Below are 24,220 nucleotides of genomic sequence, written 5' to 3' on the forward strand. Positions count from 1 at the left end.
ATTCCTTTCAAATCTTGATTTAAAAAATTGGTTTATTAATAACATATTAGGGCAAAACTTGAAATTTTCTCTAACAAAAAAAGTCTTTGTTATTTTTCCTTTGTTTACCAATGGTTAACCTACCCTTTCGAAGACTCCCACTGTCAGTCCGAACTTCTTTGACCCTTGGATGCATCAGAGGAGACATTGGCATCATGGGAAGATGCCCCTGTACATTTCCTCCACTTCCTGTTTCAAAATTGTTTGGGAATATAACCTGGAGAAAACAAAACCCCTCTGCTTTACATACAGATAAACCCACTGATCAAAACATAACAGAAAAGGTAAGAAAAAGTCTTAACTTTTTTATTGTTTTCCCTTTCTTTCTCTCAACACAAAATATACCAACTTGTATAAAGTGCTCAATAGTTAATATTAAGTTATGTAAAGAGTTCATCTTACTTAACTTTATATCTATTTAAGATTACTGACCACTGGAAGTAAACCTATGAGGTGGGCACTACTGTTCTTCACTTAGGGACTGAAAAAATTGAGGCTCAAAATGTGAAATTTTCCTAAGGACAAACTACTGCTAGGTATTAGAGAAATGGCTTCAACTCAGATCCTTTTCCTTCAAGGTCATAGTTTTTTTCATTTCCCAATGGATCCTATAATGGAAAAATTGATGAATACTGAAGACTGTCCAATTAACCACAGTCTGCTATAAAGACAACAGAAGCATGGAAGAGAGTATTTAAGAAATCATTTTCTTTTCAGTTCTTCCTAGTCTTAAATAGTTCTTTCAGTAGTTTGAGATTAGAGAAAAATTCAAGATGGTTGATTGAAGTAAAAGTAGACAGAAAAAAGCAAAGAAAGATGTAGACAGGAGTCAAAAAATAACACAGAGATGGAGGGAGAAAACTCAATTTCTCATGATACTAAACTGTTAAATGTGCAATTTGAGTGTATTAGGCAGAAGCTTTTGACCTTTTTATTCTAAATACTACTAATGAAAAATGTTTAATTCTTTATGAAATTCTTTATTTGAAAAATTTTAACTGATGAGATTAATGACTTCTTAGTTCTGATACCAAAAGTAAGAACAGATAAATTGGACATCATTAAAATTAAAATCTTTTGTTTTTTAAAGGACATCATCAGGAAAGTAAAAAGATAACCCACAGAAAGGTTTTACCAATCATATACTGGATAAAGGAGTATATCTAACTCAATATTAAAAAGACAACCCAAATAAACAATGGGCAAAGGATCTGAACATATATTTCTCCAAAGACGATATACAAATGGCCGATAAGCACTTGAATCAATGTTGAACATCATTAGCCATCAGGGAATGCAAATAAAACCACAATGAGGTAATAATTCATGCCTACTAAGATCGCTAGAAATCAAGAAGACAGATAATAAGCACTGGAGAGGATGTGGAGATACTGGAATCTTTATACACTGATGGTGGGAATGTTAAATGGTGCAGCCACTTTGGAAAACAGTCTGACAGTTCCAGCCATTCTACTCCTAGCCATATATTCAAGAAAAATGAAAATGTATGTCCATACAAATACTTGTCCATGTATGTTCACAGCAGCATTATCCATAGTCAAAACGTGAAAACACCACCAATTCATCCACTGATAAACGAATAAACAAAGTGGGGGGTGTGTGTGTGTATATATATACACATATTTTCATGCAATGGAATATTATTAAGCCATAAAAAGGAATGAAGTGCTGATACATATAACAACATGGACGAACCTTGAAAATCACTATATTAATAAAAGAAGCCAGTTACAAAGGACCACATATTATATGATTTGCATGAAACGTCCTGAACAGGGAAATCAATAGAGACAGAAGATAGATTACTGGTTACCTAGGGTTAGGAAGATGACAGGGATGGGTGGGTGGGGTGGGTGCAGTAGCAGGGAAGTGATAAAGCTTTTCTTGTTGAGGTGGTATGTTTCAAAGTTGATTGTGGTGATGACTGCACATATCTATGAATATACTAAAAAACACTGAATTATATACTTATAGGTGAACTATACAGTATGGGATCCTGTCTCAATGAAGAGATTTCATAAAATGATGGGATTATTAGCTTTGCCCTAACTCACTTCTTCACAGGTAGGAACTCTGTTTGCAGAAGCCTGGAGAGCCTCCCACAGCGCAGAATCATGACTCCATGCTAAACTCTCCAAAATCTGTTCTTCGATGCTGTTCAGGTGTTTCACCATGTCTCTGGAAAGTCCCTCCTCTGAGCGGATTACCACTTCAATAACCTGGGGAAGAGAAAACAGAAAAAGTAATATAGTCTCAGGCTTACATGTATGGCTAGCTCTGGTCTTATTAATGACATAGAACCAAGAACATTTTGAACCATAATTCTGTGGCTTATTAATATATTTTAATTTATAAAGAAGTTTTAAAGCTCTTCAAAATACTTTCACATACATTTCTGGTTTTCATGTTTTATTCTGTATATGGAAAACTGAAGCAATGATAGGTAAAACTGGTCAAAAGTCCAACAGTAGAAGTCAGGTCTTGGGTTTCCAGGCCAGTGCTATTTTGAATTCAATTTCCTTTCTCAGACTATTCTTCCCAACAGCTCAGAAGAAGAAAATGAATAACATATACAAAAGGAACTTTGCCTATATACACTATAGTTACATTTTAATAAGGATGCTTCCCTGGTGGCTTACATGATAAAGAATCCACCTGCAATGTGGGAGACCCGGGTTCGATCCCTGGGTCAGGAAGATTCTCGGGAGAAGGAAATGGCAACCCACTCCAGTATTCTTGCCTGAGAATTCCGTGGACAGAGGAGCCTGGCGGCTATAGTCCATGGGGTCGCAAAGAGTTGGACATGACTGAGCAACTAACTTTCACTTTCAATAAGAATAAACATCTAGAGCAAACTCTGTAAGCATATATACAAAAATATTAACAGTGATTATCATTTATATTAGGATTATAATGTATGATTTTAATATTTACAATTGTATATACTTTTCATTTTTCTTCAGGGAGTATTATTTATGATTAAAAAACAAATGTATTTAACTTCTAGAATTAAAAAAAGGGTATTACAAATAAAAATGAATTTCTATTAGGTGAGGGCAAAAACTAAACTTTTTCCTCAAATAAAACTACATATATTTCCTAATGGAAAATCTGAAATACTCACATAAACATTAAATATAGAAAAGCAATTTTCCCCAGAAAAGTAAAAAGAAGTTAAATTCCACATAGTCAACAATTCAAATGGGTAAGCTTTTCAGTGACCTGCATTTCTACAACATTAGGCTTGCTTGCTTATCTATCTGTATCTATCCAACTACCCCACACAGCATGCAGGATCTTAGTTCCTCGACCAGGGGTAAAACCCATGCCCCCTGCAGTAGAAGCACAGTCTTAACCACTGGACCAGACCCTCAGGGAAGTCCCAAACTAACTTCTCCATAATCAGTAGTTTGAAAGTAACACAGGTGACAAAATATTAACTAAACCATGCCAACAAGTATAATAATAGCATCAATCTTAAATTCAGAAATCAGGTAATACTAAGTGTTACTGTAGCTTGTGCCCTCTGTGGTTTAGAAGAAAAAGGTTTCAGCAGAAAAAAAGGGGAAGTAAGATTTATCCACAATGAATTAGCTCAAATTTGGGGAAGGAGTGTGATTAATTTTAGATTTTTCTTTCTTCTAGGAGAAAGTTTCTCTTCTTCATCATGCCTCTCCTCTATTTAACAGGATTATGATTTTTCATTCATAATACAGAAAACTCAAAATTAAGTACTTAGTTCCTAGCCATACTTGCAATTCAGTGATGTTTGAAGCTGTGAGATTGGCTTAGTTTATTGTTAGTCTCTCTCCCTCTCCTCTTTGTCCTTGATTCCACCCCAAAAGCAGTATGTTTTCAGAATACTTCTGGAAATATTATCCAGACATCACTACAGTTCACTTCTTCATCACTGATACAAACAGAATGTTTATGTGAGGCAAAGCATTAACAAAACTTTGTTCTCATCTCACCTTATAAAAATAAAATGGTCGCAGATTAAGAACCTCAATAATCCAGGGAAAAGTACGAGGTGAGCTGTAGGCAAAGAGCACAATTTCCAAACAACAGGCCATCAAGGAGTGATGAAATATATCTTGCTCTAAAAGAACCTTGGGGAAGAGAAAGACCACAATTTAATAAATTTCTCAGGATTTTAGCCTCTGCCATTATATAAAGGGGACTACAGAAAAAAGAAAAAACTTAGAAAAGTTATAAATCATATTATTACTTATCTAAGAGCATATTACATTATACTCGATTAATGCAGATAAAACTTCAAGTTCTTAAACTGATAAACAGTTTTCTTGTAAGATATAATCTTGGTCAGTGGTAGATGTTAAATGTAAATGAGGCATAAACAACAATCTACTTTGAAATTGGAGCAAATAATAATTAATATTCCCACGAAGAGACAAGCGTGAGAATTGGCTCCTTTATTTAAATGAGTTTTGTGTCACCTGTTTTCTTGACATGAGGGCAGTATTTATTAATCAAACATTAAAATCAAAGGTATAGTATATCACAGCTAAGACTTTTTAGAAGTTCAGAGAAAGAAACATTTTACTAAGAAGATAAAGTCCTGTTTTACCACTGAGTTTAAAATTTAACCTAAGTTTTCAGTTTTATAAATAGTATTTTTGTCATTCTTCTTAAAAATACCACTCCAAATCAATAAAGAGAATAAGAAATAGAAAATACCTAGGATAAAACAAGGAGTTACCTATAACCACAAACTGTATATGTAAACTGAAGATGGATGAAAGAATGACAAATTACCCAGCAGAAAGCAGGATGGTCAAACATAAGGGCCTGACTAGAGACACTTAAGTGAATTTGCTCCATACAACCTGAGAAAAACACAGCAACTGAAGGCAAAGGCAGAATAGAAAGTAGAGGTTATTAGGCAACGGCTGACATGGATGGGTGATCTGCAAGTTTATAGTATTAACAGAACTCTTCAGGTTCCCATACAACATCCACTCTAAGGAATCAGATGATAGGCCTCTAGTCTAGAGAATTAGTCTCTACAAAAACTGAACTAGAGAGAATCAAAGCTCAGAACAGCAGGTATAGAATAGACTGTGGTTTTAGGTGAAAGCCTGCAGACTGAATTTGAGACCAACTTTCCCTTCTGTGCTCTGCTCCATAACACCAATAGCCAGGCAAGAGATTAGCAGATACTTCTCTAGACAAGTCAAAATACTCCAGATAAGTTTTTTTTTTTTTTCCACTTGGTATTATCTTTAATTACAAAGACCTTTCCAATCACATCACATAGCGATTGTTTTATCCACTGCTCTGTTTGGCTGCCAATCTCTTATCTCTCTCCTCAGCAATGGTAAGGCGAATACCCTTTCCACGGGGAAGAGAGATCCATGGTTTGTTGCCTTTGCCAATAACGAAAATGTTCGAGAGCCGAGTGGCAAAGCTGTTGCCATTTGCATCTTTCACATGAACTACATCAAAAGAACCTGGATGTCTCTCCCGGTTTGTAATCACACCAATTCTTCCCAGGTTAGCACCTCCAGTCACCATGCACAGGTTACCAGTGTCAAATTTGATGAAATCAGTAATCTTGCCAGTCTCCATTCAATCTGAATGGTATCATTCACCTTGATGAGGGGATCAGGGTAACGGATGGTACGAGCATCATGGGTTACCAGATGAGGGATTCCTTTTGTCCCCACAAATATCTTTCTTACTTTGCACAATTTATACTTGGCCTCCTCAGGTGTAATACGATGAACAGCAAAACGACCCTTGGTGTCATAGATCAAACGAAAATTCTCTCCAGTCTTATCAATGCTGATGACATCCATAAAACCAGCAGGGTAGGTTATATCTGTGCGGACTTTGCCATCGATCTTAATGAAACGCTGCATGCAAATCTTCTTTACTTCATCTCTAGTTAAGGCATACTTAAGTCTATTCCTTAGGAAAATGATTAGGGGGAGACATTCTCTTAGCTTGTGGGGGCCGGTAGATGGACGAGGGGCAAACACACCAGTCAGTTTATCCAGCATCCAATGTTTTGGAGCTGCTACGCGTTTCAGGTGCTTCTTGGGACCCCGAGCCATGGCTGCGCTAGGCACGAAAAGAGCTCCAGATAAGTTTTAAAGACACCAACAGTTGAGGGTCCCTATATTACATGATCACTCGAGGCTTCTGGACTTTTATTCTCACTCTTGCACACAGAGTTTTGACCCAAACTGTTTTATCAACATAAGGGTTTATTAATGTCTCATTTTTAGTGACTCATTCAAAAAGCAGACATTTGAAGAATGCCTCCAATTGAAAGACAAGGGTATAATCTAACATTTGAGGAATAATCCAACATTCAAGGAAAGGCTCCCATACTGAGATTCCAGAAAGTAAAAACAGGTCACGTACTAATACAAAGAATTAAAATGCCCCTGGACTTCTAATTAGCAATCCTGGGATCTAGAAGATAATGGAGCAATGCCTTCAAAATCAGAAAAGAAAATGATTGTCAATCTAGAATCCTATATACAGACAACTATTAATCAAGTATGAGTTTAAAATAAAACATTCATGCAGTTTTAAAAAAGAAATTTAAAGCAAGGTAAGGTTTCCACACTTAAGCCAATAAAATGTTTATAACAGTGGATTGTGAAATTATGTATGTATAGTGTAATACCTAGAGTAACCACGAAAAATTTAATACAAAGGTATACACTCTAAAAATGCTCAAAGCAATCCATGGGATGGTAAGAAAAAGAAAAAAAACAAAAAAACAAAACAGAAAACAAAAAATAAAATAGTAGACTTATGCCCTTAACATAGTAACAATTAAATGTAAGCTAATATCTATTAAAAGAAAGAGCCTGTATAGTATACAGAACAACGTGACTCAACTATACACTGCCTACAAGAAACTAATTTCAAAGGATGATACAGGTAGAATGAAAGTAAAAGAGTAGAAAAAGATATATAGGCATACCAGGTTCTAGACCACTGCAATAAATATGCAATAAAGCAAATACCACAGTAACGTGAGTCGCATAAATTATTTGGTTTCCCAATGCATATAAAAGCTATGTTTACACTATACTATAGTCTATTAAGTGTACAACAGCATCATGTCTAAAAAAAATTTTTTAATACTTATTACTAAAAAATGTTATCACCTGAGGCTTCAATGAATTATAATCTTCTTGCAATAAAACATCAAAGATCACTAATCACAGATCACTATAATAAATACAATAATAATGAAAAAGTTTGCAATACTGTAAGACTCTGATGCTGGGAGGGATTGGGGGCAGGAGGAGAAGGGGATGACAGAGGATGAGATGGCTGGATGGTATCACTGACTCGATGGACCTGAGTCTGAGTGAACTCCGGGAGATGGTGATGGACAGGGAGGCCTGGTGTGCTGCGATTCATGGGGTTGCAGAGTCAGACACAACTGAGCGACTGAACTGAACTGAATTGAAGAATTAGCAAAATGTGACACAGAGAAATGAAGTGAGAAAATGCTATTAGAAAAAGAGCACCAACAAGCTTGACACAGTGTTGTTGCAAACTTTTATTAAAAACTCACTGTCTGTGAAGCACAAAAAAAGTGAAGCACAATAAAACTACATATGCTTGCATCATACAAACATTAACCAAAACAAAGCAGGAGTGGCTATATCAGCCAGATGCTTTCAGAACAAAGACAATTACCAGACTCAGAGAGGGATATTCTGTCATAATAAAATGATTAATTCACCAAGAAGACAGTAACCTCAATGTCTACACATCAAACAGCAGAGATTCAAAATATATGAATTTAAAAAAATCTAACAGAACTGGAAGGAGAAATAGATAAATTTAGTTTCATTTGGAAACTTCAATACCCTTATCTTCTCTCACTAACTGACAGAACTAGACCAAGAATTAGCAAGGATATAGAAGAATTTAACAATACCATTAACCAAAAAGACAGAACTGACATTTATAGAACACTTCACCCAAATACAGCACACATTCTGTTTAAGAGCCCAGAACATTCACCAAGATAAACTATTCCTGCATCATAAAATAAACCTCAACAAATATAAACAAAATGAACTCACAGAGTATTACAAAAGTATAGATACGGAAAACAAATTAGTGGCTAAAGCGAGCGAGTGTCACTTAAAAAGGGGCAACATGAGGGAGATCTTTATGATGACAGAACAATTTTGTATCTTTATTTCGGTGGTGGTTATCTCATCTACACATGTGATACAGTGGTAAAGGGAGCAACATACATTGTTCCAGTGTCAATTTCCTGGTCTTGATATCATACTATATAAAATGTAACCACTGGGGACAAATGAATACATGAGATCCTTTGTACTACTTTTGCAACTTTCTGTGAATTTATAATTATTTCAAAATAAAAAGCTGAAAATTTATTTCTTTCTTAGGAGGTTATGGGAGCCTATGCACCATCAAATATCAGTAAATCGTGAAAAATAAAAACATGGAATCCAGTAAAAATGGGGAACCAACACAGAAGAAAGCTTCCAGGGTGCAAACACAAAGAAATTTTAACAGTTAAAGCAGCACCCCCAAACATCAACTTGTTCTTACTGGAAGTTAAGGTAAGAAGACTCCAAAAGTGACAAAGAGAGTGGAGGAGGAGGAAACAAAGATCATATGCTAGGATTGACTTTTTAGAAAAATTTCTTTACTGAACTATTGGAGAAAGGGATCCAACTTAATCAAACGTCCAAAGAAAATGGAGCAATTAAAAAAAAAAAAGCTGCTAACATTTTATTCCTTAAAAATCCCTGAGAGGTATGGCCACATATTTATCACTTGGATTAATAGTTGTAGGGGGTGGGGAGGTTTCAACATTAGTTAACTAGGAATGAAGGACAAACAACAGACCTGAAGGGGAAAGATGATGACAGTGTACCAAAAACAAATTTTACATGTTCCACATTTCCGCCAAGAGGTGGCTAGTACTGGGTGTGCCAAAGACAATGGAGGCCAATTAATATGTCATTATGGCCAAGTGTGCCATTAACTGCTGACCATGAACCACCTACAATGAACTACAGAGCCTCTCAACACAGCTTCCAGGCTTAGGATTTATGGAACTTGCCAGCGGCTGGTAGAGTGAATTTACTTACTGACATGTCCATTCCATGAAGTCTTCGTGTTTCCTGCACCATTACAGTCTCTAGTATTTTATAATACAAAATTTCTGCAAGCTTTAGTCTGTTTACAGCAAAGTCTATGAGGGAAATAAAAAGAAAACATGCTAAAATGAAATGTAGCTGTTAATAACTAAAGAACAAAATTTACATAAACTTAAATCTGATATATTAAAAACTACAGGGAAGGAAAAACTTGGATTTCTATTTTTCTTGGGACAGTCTACTTTCAATGCTGTATCAATTTCAGTTTTATCTCCTTACCTATGTGAGATCCTGGCTGTTCATCTGTTGATTGAGTATAGTGTTGGCAGAAAGTCTCTCCTATTCCTTTCACTATTTTCATAATATTTTCCATAGGATTACGCATACAAGACCTATAAAACACAAAAGGAACCTAATGACCAGGAAAAAAAAAAACAGACTACTAACATGTCTTCTTTCAAGAATTAGGATTTTAGTGACCAAAGTCCTACTTTAAGTTGTAAACCTGGATATATAAACATGGGATATTTCAAACTAGTCTACAGCCTTTAAATATAATTATTTGGCATAGTTTTAGAATTTCAACATTAGTGGAGTCTATGTCTTCTATATTATGCTTTTATTTATATGAAATTCTAGAAAGGCAAAACTATAAGGACAGAAAACGTATCAGTGGTTTCCAAAAGCTGAGGATGGTGTAGGGATTGAATATAAAGGGGCATAAATTTGGGGGGACTGTTCTATGTCTTAATCATCATGGTGACGATACAATTGTATGCATTTGTCAAATCTCATGCAACTGTACAGTAAAAAAGATGACTCTCATATATAAATTATACTTCAAGTGAAGTGAAGGGAAAGTCGCTCAGTCATGTCTGACTCTTTGACACCCCATGGACTATAGTCCATAGAATTCTCCAGGCCAGAATACTGGAGTGGGTAGCCTTTCCCTTCTCCAGGGGATCTTCCCAACCCAGGGATCAAACCCAGATCTCTCGCACTGCAGGCAGATTCTTTACCAGCTGAGCCACAAGGGAAGCCCAACAATACTGGGGTGGGTAGCCTATCCCGTATTTAGCGGATCTTCCCAACCCAGGAATCCAACCGGGGTCTCCTGCATTGCAGGTGGATTTTTTACCAACTGAGCTATACTTCAATAAACCTGATTTAAAAGACTAGATGATGGGCAGTGTTTAGGTATATATTGTGATGTAAAAATAAATTGCATATAATGTTTACCAAAATCAAAAGAATAACACGTTAAAAAAAATGTAGCATCAAAAAGGAAGATATCTGGCCAGAAGCAATTAATGCTGGTACTTTTGTATTACTGTATTAACTCTGTTACCACAGAACACAGGCTTTGATTCAGAAACGTCAAGTCCAAGTCTATGAGAAAGAACGTGACTTGCCGAAAGCCAAAAAGCACAGGGCTCAGAATTCCCAATCCCATACTCAAATGGACCAGCTTCATGTGTAGAAAGGCAGGTAGCATAGGTGGCAAAACACTTTGTTCTTATTGAGTTTCTCTAATGCAAAGCTGTACTTCTTGACTTATATTTTCTTTAAACTAGGCTGCCTTTTTTATTTCATTATGTGGTAAAACAAATAATAAACTCACCCTCTTTTTAACTGTACAGTTTGTTAGCTATGTACACATTACTGTACAGTAGATCTCTAGAACTCTTGTAGGCAATGCTGCAATGAACTTGGGTGTGCAAATATCTCTTTGAGATCCTGTTTTCACCTCTTTGGAAAATACACCCAAAAGTGGGATTGCCAGGTCATAAAAATTCTATTTTTAATTATTTGCGAAATCTCCATATTATTTTCCATACCAGCTATACCATTTACAATTCCAGCAACAGAACACCAGTTCTAATACTCATCAACACTTGTTATTTTCTGTTTTTTTGATGGTGGTCTTTCTAATAGGTATGAGGTGATATCTCACTGTGGTTTTCATTTGCATTTATCTGATGATTAATGACATTGAGAATTTTCTTCTTATGCTTTTTGGCCATTTGTATGTCTTCTTTGGAGAAATGTCAGGTCTTTTGCCCTCTTTTAAAATGAAGTGTTTTTCGCTTTTTTTTTGAGTTGTAGGAGTTCTTTATATATGCTGGCTATTAACTTATCTGATATACAGTTTGCAATTGTTTTCTCCTATTCTAGTATAGGGCTTCCCTGGTGGCCCAGAATGGTAAAGAATCTGTCCTCAAAGTGGGACACCTGGGTTTGATCCCTGGGTCAGATTCCCTAGAGAAGGAAATGGCAACCCACTCCGGTATTCTTGCCTGAAGATTTTCACAGAGGAGCCTGGGGGGCTAGACACGACTAAGAAACTAACATTTTCATTTTTAATGGAGTAAGGCTTCCCAGGTGGCTCAGTGGTAAAGAATATGCCTGTCAATGGAGGAGCCACAGGAGACATGGGTTGGATCCCTAAGTTGGGAAGATCCCCTGCAAAAAGAAACGATAATCCACTCCATTATTCTTGCTGGGATGATCCCATAGACATAGGAGCCTAGCACGCTATAGTCTTTGGTGTCACAAAGAGTCAGACATGATTCAGCATGCAGAAGCAAGCAAGCATTCCAGTATGCTGCCTTTCATCCTATTATTTCCAATGCATACAGAAATATTTAAGTATGATGTAGTCCCATTTCTCTATTTTTGCTTGTTACCTGAACTTTTGATGTCATATCTAAGAAATAACTGCCAATTTCAATGTTGCAAAGCTTTTCACCAATTTTTTTCTTCTAGCAGAATAGTTTCAGGTCTCATGTTTAGGTTTTTAACCCATTTTTAGTCAACTTCTATACAAAGCATAAGACAAAATCCTGTCTTCATTTTTTTGCATGGAGATATCTCAAAGAGACCCAAGTGTACTGCAGCATTACTCACAACAGCCAAGATGTAGAAACAACCTACAGGTCCACTGATGAATGAATAAACTGTGTGTGTATATATACATACAAAATATTCTATTATTTATGCAAATAATATATAATAGATAATATTCAATTATTTCTATATATAGAAATATATATAGAAAGGCTGTATATATATTTCTATATGTATATACAGCCTTAAAATCCTGTTATATACTACAACGTGGATGAACCTTGAAGATGTTATACTAAGTTAATCCAGCCAAACACAAATTCCACCTATAATAGGTATCTAAAGTAACTTCTGTACATGTAAATGAGTCTTTTTTCATTCTTTTGCATGTGGACATCCAGTTTTCCCTATAGTGTGGTCTTGGCACCCTTGTCAAAGATCAGTTGATGATATACATGAAGCTGCATTTTCGGATGCCAGTCTATTCCATGTCTAGTCTACATGTCTGTCTTTATAACAATATTTTACTGATTTCATTATTATAGCTTTATAATGTGTTTTTTTTTAATAATGTGTTTTTGAAATTAAGATGTGTGAGCCCTCCAGCTTTTTTCTCAAGCTTATTTTAGCTATTAGAAGTTCTTCAAAATTCCTTATGAATGTTAGATTTTTTTTTCTATAAGAAATGTCATTGGGTTTTGATAGGGATTGTCCTGATTCTGTAGGTTGCTTTGGGCAATGTGAACATTTTAACAATATTAAATCTTATAATCCATAGACATGGAATGTCTTTCCATTTATTTATTTCCAGGTTGTCTTTTGCATTCCACATTTTCTTCCTTCCTTCCTTCTCTTGTGCTTTAAAATGTTTGCACAGGGACTTCTCTGGTGGTCCAGTATTTAGAATCTATTTTGCAGTGTTTGATCCCTAATCAGAGAACTAAGATCCCATATGCCATGGAGCAACTTAAGCCCACACAACTAGAGGGTCCATGTACTGCAATGCCTCAAGATCCTACATGCTGCAACTAAGTCCCAACATAGTCAAATAAATAATAAATAAGTATATTGATTTTAAAAAGTTTGCATAGTTGCTTTGCCATTTCTTTTTAACTTGTTCATGTTAAATGGACTGCTCAGTCCAGATCGATTTATTCAAATACTATGAGGGTAGATTAGATGCTATGAGTCTTCCTACTTACACTGCCATCTGTTTATCTTCTGAGCTGTGGTTGAAGCTGGGGATGAATGTTCTGTCCACTTTTCTATAGACTGAGGTTTGGGGACTGTGAGTACAACACAGATGGTGCTAGGTTCAGCTTCTGTTGAGGACCAGGGCTTTGCTTTCTCTTCTGAGATTTAGTTAAATATCCCCATTCCAGGGTTCACTATACCTAGGTCAGGGATACCTTCCAGTTTTAAATCAGGTAGGAACCTCAGAAAATGGAAGGCCCTAAGGATTTTTCATATTTCTGCTGCTATCTTGGTGGCATAGAGGAACTTTCACCTGGGGAGGTTTCTATTTATAGGACTTTTTGCCCATCTGCCTATTCACTCCATTTGTTTCCCTCCATATCTAGAGTATTAATGAGCATTTTCAAGATCCTGTTAACAAACCCTTTTTTCCCTTACTAACGCTTCTTGGGGGTGGGGCACACTCAGTTCAGTTCAGTCACTCAGTCGTGTCCGACTCTTTGCAACCCCATGAATGGCAGCATGCCAGGCCTCCCTATCCATCACCAACTTCCGGAGTTCACTCAGACTCATGTCCGTCGAATCAGTGATGCCATCCAGCCATCTCATCCTCTGTTGTCCCCTTCTCCTCCTGCCCCCAATCCCTCCCAGCATCACAGTCTTTTCCAGTGAGTCAACTGTTCGCATGAAGTGGCCAAAGTACTGGAGTTTCAGCTTTAGCATCATTCCTTCCAAAGAAATCCCAGGGCTGATCTCCTTGAGAATGGATTGGTTGGATCTCCTTGCAGTCCAAGGGACTCGCAAGAGTCTTCTCCAACACCACAGTTCAAAAGCATCAATTCTTCGGTGCTCAGCTTTCTTCACAGTCCAACTCTCACATCCATACATGACCAAGGAAAAACCATAGCCTTGACTAGACGGACCTTTGTTGGCAACGTAATGTCTCTGCTTTTCAATATGCTATCTAGGTTGGTCATAACTTTCCTTCCAAGGAGTAAGCGTCTTTTAATTTCATGGCTACAGTCACCATCTGCAGTGATTTTGGAGCCCCAAAAAATAAAGTCTGACACTGTTTCCACTGTTTCCCCATCTATTTCCCATGAAGTGATGGGACCGGATGCCATGATCTTCGTTTTCTGAATGTTGAGCTTTAAGCCAAACTTTTCACTCTCCACTTTCACTTTCATCAAGAGGTCTTTTAGTTCCTGTTCACTTTCTGCCATAAGGGTGGTGTCACCTGCATATCTGAGGTTACTAATATTTCTCTCAGCAATCTTGATTCCAGCTTGTGCTTCTTTCAGCCCAGTGTTTCTCACGATGTACTCTGCATATAAGTTAAATAAGCAGGGTGACAATATATAGCCTTGACATACTCCTTTTCCTATTTGGAACCAGTCTGTTGTTCCATGTCCAGTTCTAACTGCTGCTTCCTGACCTGCATATAGGTTTCTCAAGAGGCAGGTCAGGTAGTCTGGTATTCCCATCTCTTTCAGAATTTTCCACAGTTGATTGTGATCCACACAGTCAAAGGCTTTGGCATAGTCAATAAAGCAGAAATAGATGGTTTCCTGGAACTCTCTTGCTTTTTTGATGGTCCAGTGGATGCTGGCAATTTGATCTCTGGTTCCTCTGCCTTTTCTAAAACCAGCTTGAACACCTGGAAGTTCATGGTTCATGTATTGCTGAAGCCTGGCTTGGAGAATTTTGAGCATTACTTTACCAGTGTGTGAGATGAGTGCAATTGTGCGGTAGTTTGAGCATTCTTTGGCATTGCCTTTCTTTGGGATGGGAATGAAAACTGACCTTTTCCAGTCCTGTGGCCACTGCTGAGTTTTCCAAATTTGCTGGCATATGGAGTGCAACACTTTCACAGCATCATCTTTTAGGATTTGAAATAGCTCAACTGGAATTCTATCACCTCCATTAGCTTTGTTTGTAATGATGCTTTCTAAGGCCCACTTGACTTCACATTCCAGGATGTCTGGCTCTAGGTGAGTGATCACACCATCATGATTATCTGGGTCATGAAGATCTTTTTTGTACAGTTCTTCTGTGTATTCTTGCCACCTCTTCTTAATATCGTCTGCTTCTGTTAGGGCCATACCATTTCTGTCCTTTATTGAGCCCATCTTTGCATGAAACGTTCCCTTGGTATCTCTAATTTTCTTGAAGAGATCTCTAGTCTTTCCCATTCTGTTGTTTGCCTCTATTTCTCTGCATTGATCGCTGAGGAAGGCTTTCTTATCTCTTCTTGCTATTCTTTGGAACTCTGCATTCAAATGGGTATATGTTTCCTTTTCTCCTTTGCTTTTCGCCTCTCTTCTTTTCACAGCTATTTGTAAGTCCTCCTCAGACAGTCATTTTGCTTTTTTGCATTTCTTTTCCATAGGGATGGTCTTGATCCCTGTCTTCTATACAACGTCACGAACCTCTGTCCATAGTTTATCAGGCACTCTATATATCAGATCTAGTCCCTTAAATCTATTTCTCACTTCCACTGTATAATCATAAGGGGCATACTAGGAGCATTCATTTTCTTTCTTGACCATCACTTTGGAAAATTGTAGCATGAAATAATATCCTTCATTTGGTTGCTGATAGTTTGCTGATTTTTATTATCCTGTTATTTCATTAGGTATCAGGAAATAAGTTTCTCTGGTCTGGCCTCATTTTATCATCTTTACTACAAAAATATGTCTTTTTTTCCAACAACTGCATAAAATTCCATTTCATGGCTATACGATCAATATGTAACCAGTCTTCCATTTGATGGACACTTAAATTGAATCCATTTAAAAAAGAAAACAAAACAGTAATGCATAAATTAGGAGTGTTACCAGAGTGGAATGTTAGAGCTACATAACCATTAAGATGCATTTAATCTTCAAAGTCTATAATAATATGAAGTAAAATTTATATATAATTTTTCATAGTACTTCTACCTGATTTTAGGTCAATATACTTTGTGATTTAAATGGTATAGTAAAACTTGTCAGATGTATATCCATTATCTCCAGAATTCAGAAGTACTGAAAACAGAATGAACTATAGAATCTAATTTAAAATTAGAAGAAACCTTGGGAAAAAATAATATCGTACTCACTCAAAAATATTTATAAGTTGTTCACTTGGCGCATTTTTTAATCCAGCTACAATACTCTGTAGCCGGCTTACACTTTGGGTGGCTGAAGCAACAGGAGTAATGACTGCTTCTTTTTCTCTTAAATATCGCCGTCCTGTCAGAGGGGTAGAAGGTGCAAATGATGTTTTCTGACAGAAAAGAAAAATATGTGACATTAAAAATCACTAAATTACATGTCTAATTTAGTACAGATAGCATCCCCTCTATTCATGTTTAGTAGGTTACTTTTTCTCTCTCTTCTGGTTACCTACCACATTTTTAGCAATATTATGCTAATAACATCCTATCTCTGAATAATACTTTTTCACAGTGCTTTCTCTCTACAATCTCATTTTATCTTCATAAAATTCATTTGAAATATAACATGCACATTTTCATTTTACATGCGAGGAAACAGCTGACAAAAGGCAATGGAAGTGCTGGGACTAAAACTTAGGTTTCTATGAATTTTCTAGCAGACCTTATACTCCAACCCACCTAACACATAAGCAGAGAATTAAGCCTTGGCTATTAACAATCAAATCCAGAGTAATATGACTGATGTTTGAGAAAAGCACATGGTAGGAAGCAAATTTTAAAGCAAGAAAGCAACAGCTAAAGTGATACAAAGAAAAAAACAGGAAAAAAGTATGTCTTCACATCCAAAGACACACAGTCTACTGAAAATCCAGGCATTCTGGGAAAATATCCAAGCATGAAAAATAGCAAGAAATGAGCTAAATACTATATGCTATAGTTTTGAAAATTATTCTTTAAAGTTTTCATGGGAAATATGAATTAGTAGAAGAAATTTAAGATTTAACTTGAAAGATACTTCTGCTGTTGGGCTTCCGTTGTGGCCCAGCTGTAAAGAATTCACCTGCAATGTAGGAGACCTGCGTGCAACCTCTGGGTTGGGAAGATCCCCTGGAGAAGGGAAAGGCTACCCACTCCAGTATTCTGGCCTAGAGAATTCCATGGACTGTATAGTCCATGGGTTTGCAAAGAGTCAGATACAGCTGAGCATCTTTCACTTTCTTCACTTTTCTGCTGTTAGTAGAAACACACACACACACACAGAAAAAAACCATTCAAGACTGAGGCCAGGCTAGGTTATATTACTTTTTCAAAGTGATGTTGAAGATTACACTCCACATTAGCCTGTGCTGTCAGTTTCCCTAATGGGCCGTCACCAGTGAACTTCCGAGGGGTTCCAATTTCCTCTTCTGCATCTGCTCCCAAAAAGATCCTCTCATCAAAGTCACCAACAGTTAAAACATATTCTTCGTACTCCTTGTTCACTGCTTTGCTGAAAAGAGAATTCTTTTAAGCTCCTACGATACAACTAAGTTACACAATGGATTTATCTTAAAGATATATTTTGACTCCAGAGCATGGAAAAGCTCATGACTTTCTAGTTTTTATTAACTCTGCCCATCTAACAATATTTGAGGTTTCTATCTGATCATGGACATTCTTCACATTCACATATATGGCAATAAATTATTTTGCAAGGTGACTGAAAAGAATCTGTACTTAATCTGAAAACTAGTTGAACCTAATTAAGGCCTAATCATTGAGGAAACAACTGTGTGTGGCCTTGAAATATAAGTACATTCTAAATTTGCCAATATTTGATTAGTGAAAGAATGTCAACTCAAATACAGAAGTCATTGGTTCTGTTTATGAGTTTCTGAGGAGAGCAGATATTTTAAGTGCCAATGGTTTCTGAAAATAGATTTAAGACTATAACGCTTAACAATAACACTCACTGAATGCCACCAATGCAGAAGAAACCTGAATTTGAATTTGGAGCTGTTAACTTGATACAACATATCACTTAACCAACTGTAACAAATCATTACTGACAGTATATGATATGCCTGATACTTTTAGTGCTAGATAATTACCTATTATCAGTAAAACTGGAAAGGTCCAGAAGGCATTCCCCCTTCAAAATCTGGAAAGAAAAAGTCATTGTGACATTATGTAAGTAAGCATATTAACGTACACACAAGAACATTACATTTATCTAAATTAACACACACAAACACAAAACAGAATTATTAAATTTTTTTTTCAGACCAGTAACTCCTATTTAGTATGCAAATAAAATATTAAAAAACATTTAATGTCAAGATTTCAAAATACTTTGAAGTTAGTCTATCCATAGCAATGGTTTCCAAATTTTAATGACATAACAATCATGTAGGGGAACTTGTTAAAAAGGCACACTTGACAGACCTCAAAGCCTGAACTGTGGCAGCAGTTTTAACAAATTCCCCAAATGATTCTGATGAAAGCTGTCCAATTTTAAAGACTGTCTATACAGAATGGAAACTAACAGTTATTGAATGATGGTATGTGTCAGACAAGCAAAAGATATGAAAGGAATATAGCTACTGTTACTGGTGAGAAGAAGGAAATGGCAACCCCCTCCAGTATTCTTGCCTGGAGAATCCCCATGGACAGAGGAGCCTGGCAGGCTACATGGGGTCACAAAGAGTCAGACACGACTGAGTGACTAACAACAACTGGTGAGAAAGGAAAATTACACTGTTATTAACATTGTCTGTGTATCCACACTATTCTTAGATTATCAAACATCAGGGATGGTAAACTCAAATGCTTTCAGGGGTCAGGGTTTAACATACATAAATGAAGAGGGCAGAAAGCATACTTCCTTGTCCTAAGAGGTAGCCATTATTGAGCTTGACAATCGTTACCTATGTAGTTACCAATATTGCCAATTCTGATTTTTAAAAAATTTTCACATAAAAGGTCTTCATGTGTTAAGCTAAAAATTGAACAAAATAAAAACGTAAAACACCCTAAACAGGCCAAATAAACGGTCTGTGGCCCATGGGCAAGAGAACCACTGTTCAAACCAGGATACTTCTGGAGTGAAAAAAGGAGACATTCTAGTAATTATGCCACACCAACAGCCAAAACCTAGATAACTCAGGCAAACCAAGATGTATGGTCACCATACCTAGGAGCCACTAGGGCACTGCTTCTACAGAGCACAATAGACAAAATCCTTCAGTTCCTTTAAAGTTTACTTTGCTGGAGATTAAAGTTTTAGAAAGAGATATTTTGAGTATACACACACACAGATATATATATATATTGTGTATATACACATAAATATTTGTTTATTGAAAGATAAGACTAGATACAAAAGTATACGTAAGAGAAGTTACGTATGTTAGTGATGACCTAATCCTTTCAGGGCCTCTTGCTCTACTTGTATGGAATTAAAGCTACAGCTGTTATATATCATCCTACTTTTAGTAAACAGCAAATTGTGTGAACAGTATTCAAATTCTGGCAATAAACTAGCTTACTCTGACCTCCTGCTTTTCCTTAGGCTTACTCTGATGTTTGTCCTTCATTAATTCTCTATCAGAACCTCCTACAGATGCCTCTGGCTATGCATTTAGTTAACAGGACAAACGGTTGGTCACATTCTTCCACAGCTCAGTTTTGCACATCACAGAAAATCACAGGCCAGGACTGTATCACAGCAGAGGCTGAAACCTGGGAACTTGAGCCCGAGTATTATAATGTTACGAACTTTCTTAAAATATGGTTTTCTCCTGGAGGCTGTTACTGCTGACCCACAGGAGCTGAATCATTTAAATGTAAGTACAGTACCTTCCTATCAAAGAGTTTTGAAATATATGGCTTAAAGTAATGCTCCTTTATTCCTTTGGCTTCTACCAGAAGTCCGTCATGCAGTTCACACAGTACAGGAATGATGCAGGGAGGTTCTTCAGAAGCCCGAAAGTCAGCAGTTTGGAAATTAGATGGTAAACCTAGTTTGACAGGGTATAAGAAACAATGGATGGAAAAAAGAATATGATCAACTTTTAATACTCTTTTTCTAAAAATTGATTATCAGTTTTCAAAAATAAATAAGGTCTCACCTTTAAATGATGGATTTAGCAATTCTTGTCTATTTGGGCACATAATGGCATTGGCAAAAATTAGATCCAAGCAGCACAGAAGTAAATGATAAGAGTTTACTAAATCATCTCCAATCATACGAAAATTACCTTTACAAGAAAAAAGAGACATAAAACCCAGGAACCTTCCATGTCAAATAGCACCGAGTTCCCACAACAGAAATATAAAGCAACTGAAAGTGTCATCTTACCCTTAGTATAAACAAACAGTGTCCAGCAGAAATTAAAGAGCTCTTTAACACTGCAAGGAATCCTCCTAAAAAAGGGGTGGGGGGAATGTACTTTTTATCTAACTTACTAAAAATCATTCCACATTTGTCACTTAAAAATTGAAACACCAAATACACCAAGTAGTAAAGTCAAATTACATATAAAATCCCATTCACAAAGGACAGACAACCATGGTTTATTAAATGGGGTTAAAAAGTTGACTTTTAAAATGCAAATGCCCTTAGGAAGTTCGTATCATAATTTCTATGTCAATTATATGAGCATAAAGTGTCTCACCTCTGCTTCCTGCTTCGTGGTAACTTTGGTGGCTCTTCATATGGATTTTGAAATATATCTAAAAAAATTGGCTCAAATTTTTTGAAAATTACCGTAGACACCTCAAAATTTCTTTCTAGCCTTTCTATACGTTCACGAAACTCTTGTGGCAGGTTTGACATGTCCATCCATTTCTTCATTTTACTAAAAAACTGTATTAAACTAAACAAACAGAAAAAAGCAAATTTAAAATGAATCCATATAATGGTAGGAAAAGAAGACACTCTACTTATATCTAAGAATCTTTATTAAAATCCCTGAATTTATTTTTTAAAAAAAGAGAGACAAAAAAACCCCATTTCAAGTACTATGAAATTACTTTGGTTCCCAGAATCACTGTGAGAATGTGAACTCTGAATTAACAGTCAATACATAAAATATCTTTGACTATGCAGCTAGTACCTATCTACTTCTTTTATTCTCTGTAGTACCTAGACAATACTCTGAATATAAATTACAAAGTAAATGTTAGTCAACAGACTGATGAGTTCACAAAACTAGTCTGAGGAAAGACAGCCTGTCTCAATATTAGATTCTGGAAGTTGCTCACAAAGCACCAGACTGTTATAGGGAAAGAATAAAATTCAAGTGTTTGTGTTACAACACGTGGTTCTACTATCAAATATCAATATATACCTAAGAAGGTAGAACATACCCAGAAAAATCACTTAATGGACTATGGCTCTACATTTCTGTTTTATACAATTATTAAGTGGATTTTTTTATGTTCCCACGTTAGGAAGGTCTTGGACTGAAATTTTGTAGTGTTAAAGTTCATTTAAGTGTCTAGTGTTATTACAGAATGCATGTGATATCTTTTTTTAAAGGCGGTGGAAGAAATCATCAGTTAGTTGTCCATAGAAGTTCAAACTCCAGACATGCTGAATGAAATCTAAGAAGCTGAGTCTTTTTAAAAGATTCTTATCAAGAGCAGCAAAAAAAGAAAAGAAGCTAGATTACTAAAATTTTTTTGGCTGATAAAATGATAGTCTCTCTATAGAGAGAGACTATAGAGGGCTTTGTTGGAGACAGGGATGCTCAGCATGTGAAATTCTATTCTTTCTTTTGTCTGAGGATCTTCTACTAGAACGGTCAGCTGCATTGGAACTCAGGGTGAAGGCATAAAACCTAAGGTCCTTAATCAGATATATCTGTTTGGTTTTTGAATCTGGAGGTGACGGCACAGAAATGAGGAAGTGGTAAATTCTTACGGAGCTCAACAGCAGCTCCTAGGGACTAAAACATTGCCAACATCCAGGGACAGCACTGCTGGCCATGCAAGCTGTGTACCTATTAGATGGGTTCTGTGATACACTCTTTGATTGTGTAGCCAGCCTGTCTTTCTCCTGGTCATTTTCTAAGCCTAATTTCTCAAATTATCCTAAAGACTTTGTCAGCTATCCAATATTCTTTCAATACAATTTTTTTTCTCCTTAAGAGAGCTAAAGTTGGTAGCTGGTATCTGTTTTTTTTTTTTTAATAAATAAGAGCCATGACTAATATGTTCTCATATAAATCCAATGTACATATTGCTATCCCAAAAATCTATTTCTGCTTTATTGACTATGCCAAAGCCGTTGACTGTGTGGATCACAATCAACTGTGGAAAATTCTGAAAGAGATGGGAATACCAGACCACCTGACCTGGCTCTTGGGAACTCTGTATGCAGGTCAGGAAGCAATAGTTAGAACTGGACATGGAACAACAGACTGGTTCCAAATAGAAAAAGGAGTACGTCAAGGCTGTATATCGTCACCCTGCTTATTTAACTTATATGCAGAGTACATCATGAGAAACGCTGGGCTGGAAGAAGCACATGCTAGAATCAAGATTGCTGGGAGAAATATCAATCACCTCAGATATGCAGATGACACCACCCTTATGGCAGAGTGAAGAACTAAAAAGCCTCTTGATGAAAGTGAAAGAGGAGAGTGAAAAAGCTGGCTTAAAGCTCAACATTCAGAAAACGAAGATCATGGCATCCGGTCCCTTCACTTCATGGGAAATAGATAGGGAAACAGTGGAAACTGTCAGACTTTATTTTTGGGGGCTCTAAAATCACTGCAGATGGTGACTGAAGCCATGAAATTAAAAGATGCTTACTCTTTGGAAGGCAAGTTATGACCAACCTAGATAGCATATTCAAAAGCAGAGACATTCCTTTGCCAACAAAGATCTAGTCAAGGCTATGGTTTTTCCAGTGGTCATGTATGGATGTGAAAGTTGGACTGTAAAGAAAGCTGAGTGCCGAAGAATTGATGCTTTTGAACTGTGGTGCTAGAGAAGACTCTTGCGAGTCCCTTGGACTGCAAGGAGATCCAACCAGCCCATTCTAAAGGAGATCAGTCCTGGGTGTTCTTTGGAAGGAATGATGCTAAAGCTGAAACTCCAATACTTTGGCCACCTCATGCGAAGAGTTGACTCATTGGAAAAGACCCTGATGCTGGGAGGGATTAGGGGCAGGAGGAGAAGGGGACAACAGAGGATGAGATGGTTGGATGCCATCACCGACTCGATGGACATGAGTTTGGGTGAACTCTGGGAGTTGGTGATGGACAGGGAGGCCTGGTGTGCTGCAATTCATGGGGTTGCAAAGAGTCGGACACGACTGAGTGACTGAACTGAACTGAACCTGGAACAAAGTACATCAGAGTGTTTGAAAACAAAGCAGCCTTATAGGACTGATATCACTTAAACTATGAATGTGATTTTTTTTTAACTAAATTAAAACACAAAGTAAACTTCACAGCTTTCAAAAGAGTTTTTGTTTCATTGAAAATCTATTACAAAGAATACAGTACTCCAAAAAGCATATGAAAGATGCTCAACATCATTAGCCATTCAGTTCAGTTGCTCAGTCGTGTCCGATTCTTTGCGACCCCATGAATCGCAGCATGCCAGGCCTCCCTGTCCATCACCATCTCCTGGAGTTCACTCAGACTCATGTCCATTGAGTCGATGATGCCATCCAGCCATCTCATCCTCTGTTGTCCCCTATTCCTCCTGCCCCCAATCCCTCCCAGCATCAGTCTTTTTCAATGAGTCAACTCTTTGCATCAGGTGGCCAAAGTACTGGAGTTTCAGCTTCAGCATCATTCCTTCCAAAGAACACCAAGGGCTGATCTCCTTCAGAATGGACTGGTTGGATCTCCTTGCAGTCCAAGGGACTCTCAAGAGTCTTCTCCAACAACACAGTTCAAAAGCATCAATTCTTCAGTGCTCGGCCTTCTTCATAGTCCAACTCTCATATCCATACATGACCACCATAGCCTTGACTATAGATGGACCTTTGTTGGCAAAGTAATGTCTCTGCTTTCCAATATGCTATCTAGGTTGGTCATAACTT

General features: G+C 36.9%; 1 protein-coding gene and 1 pseudogene across 2 annotated transcripts in view; both read right to left on the reverse strand.

The window, feature by feature from the left end:
• RBL1 (RB transcriptional corepressor like 1) overlaps positions 1 to 24,220 on the reverse strand; it is a 68,710-nt gene that overhangs the window by 35,745 nt on the left and 8,745 nt on the right. For both annotated transcript variants that reach the window (XM_069548520.1, XM_069548519.1), the window contains exons 3-14: positions 20,835 to 21,035; positions 20,519 to 20,583; positions 20,289 to 20,417; positions 20,017 to 20,177; positions 18,270 to 18,319; positions 17,482 to 17,668; positions 16,342 to 16,508; positions 9,477 to 9,589; positions 9,189 to 9,292; positions 4,032 to 4,169; positions 2,115 to 2,279; positions 124 to 256 (exon numbers count right to left, since the gene is read on the reverse strand). In XM_069548520.1, coding sequence (XP_069404621.1) covers positions 124 to 256; positions 2,115 to 2,279; positions 4,032 to 4,169; positions 9,189 to 9,292; positions 9,477 to 9,589; positions 16,342 to 16,508; positions 17,482 to 17,668; positions 18,270 to 18,319; positions 20,017 to 20,177; positions 20,289 to 20,417; positions 20,519 to 20,583; positions 20,835 to 21,035 — 1,613 coding nt within the window. The remainder of the gene's footprint in view (positions 1 to 123; positions 257 to 2,114; positions 2,280 to 4,031; positions 4,170 to 9,188; positions 9,293 to 9,476; positions 9,590 to 16,341; positions 16,509 to 17,481; positions 17,669 to 18,269; positions 18,320 to 20,016; positions 20,178 to 20,288; positions 20,418 to 20,518; positions 20,584 to 20,834; positions 21,036 to 24,220) is intronic.
• LOC138417722 (small ribosomal subunit protein eS4, X isoform-like) lies at positions 5,274 to 6,168 on the reverse strand (annotated as a pseudogene).

The sequence above is a fragment of the Ovis canadensis genome, chromosome 13, assembly GCF_042477335.2.
Source record: "Ovis canadensis isolate MfBH-ARS-UI-01 breed Bighorn chromosome 13, ARS-UI_OviCan_v2, whole genome shotgun sequence".
Taxonomy (NCBI): Eukaryota; Metazoa; Chordata; class Mammalia; order Artiodactyla; family Bovidae; genus Ovis; species Ovis canadensis.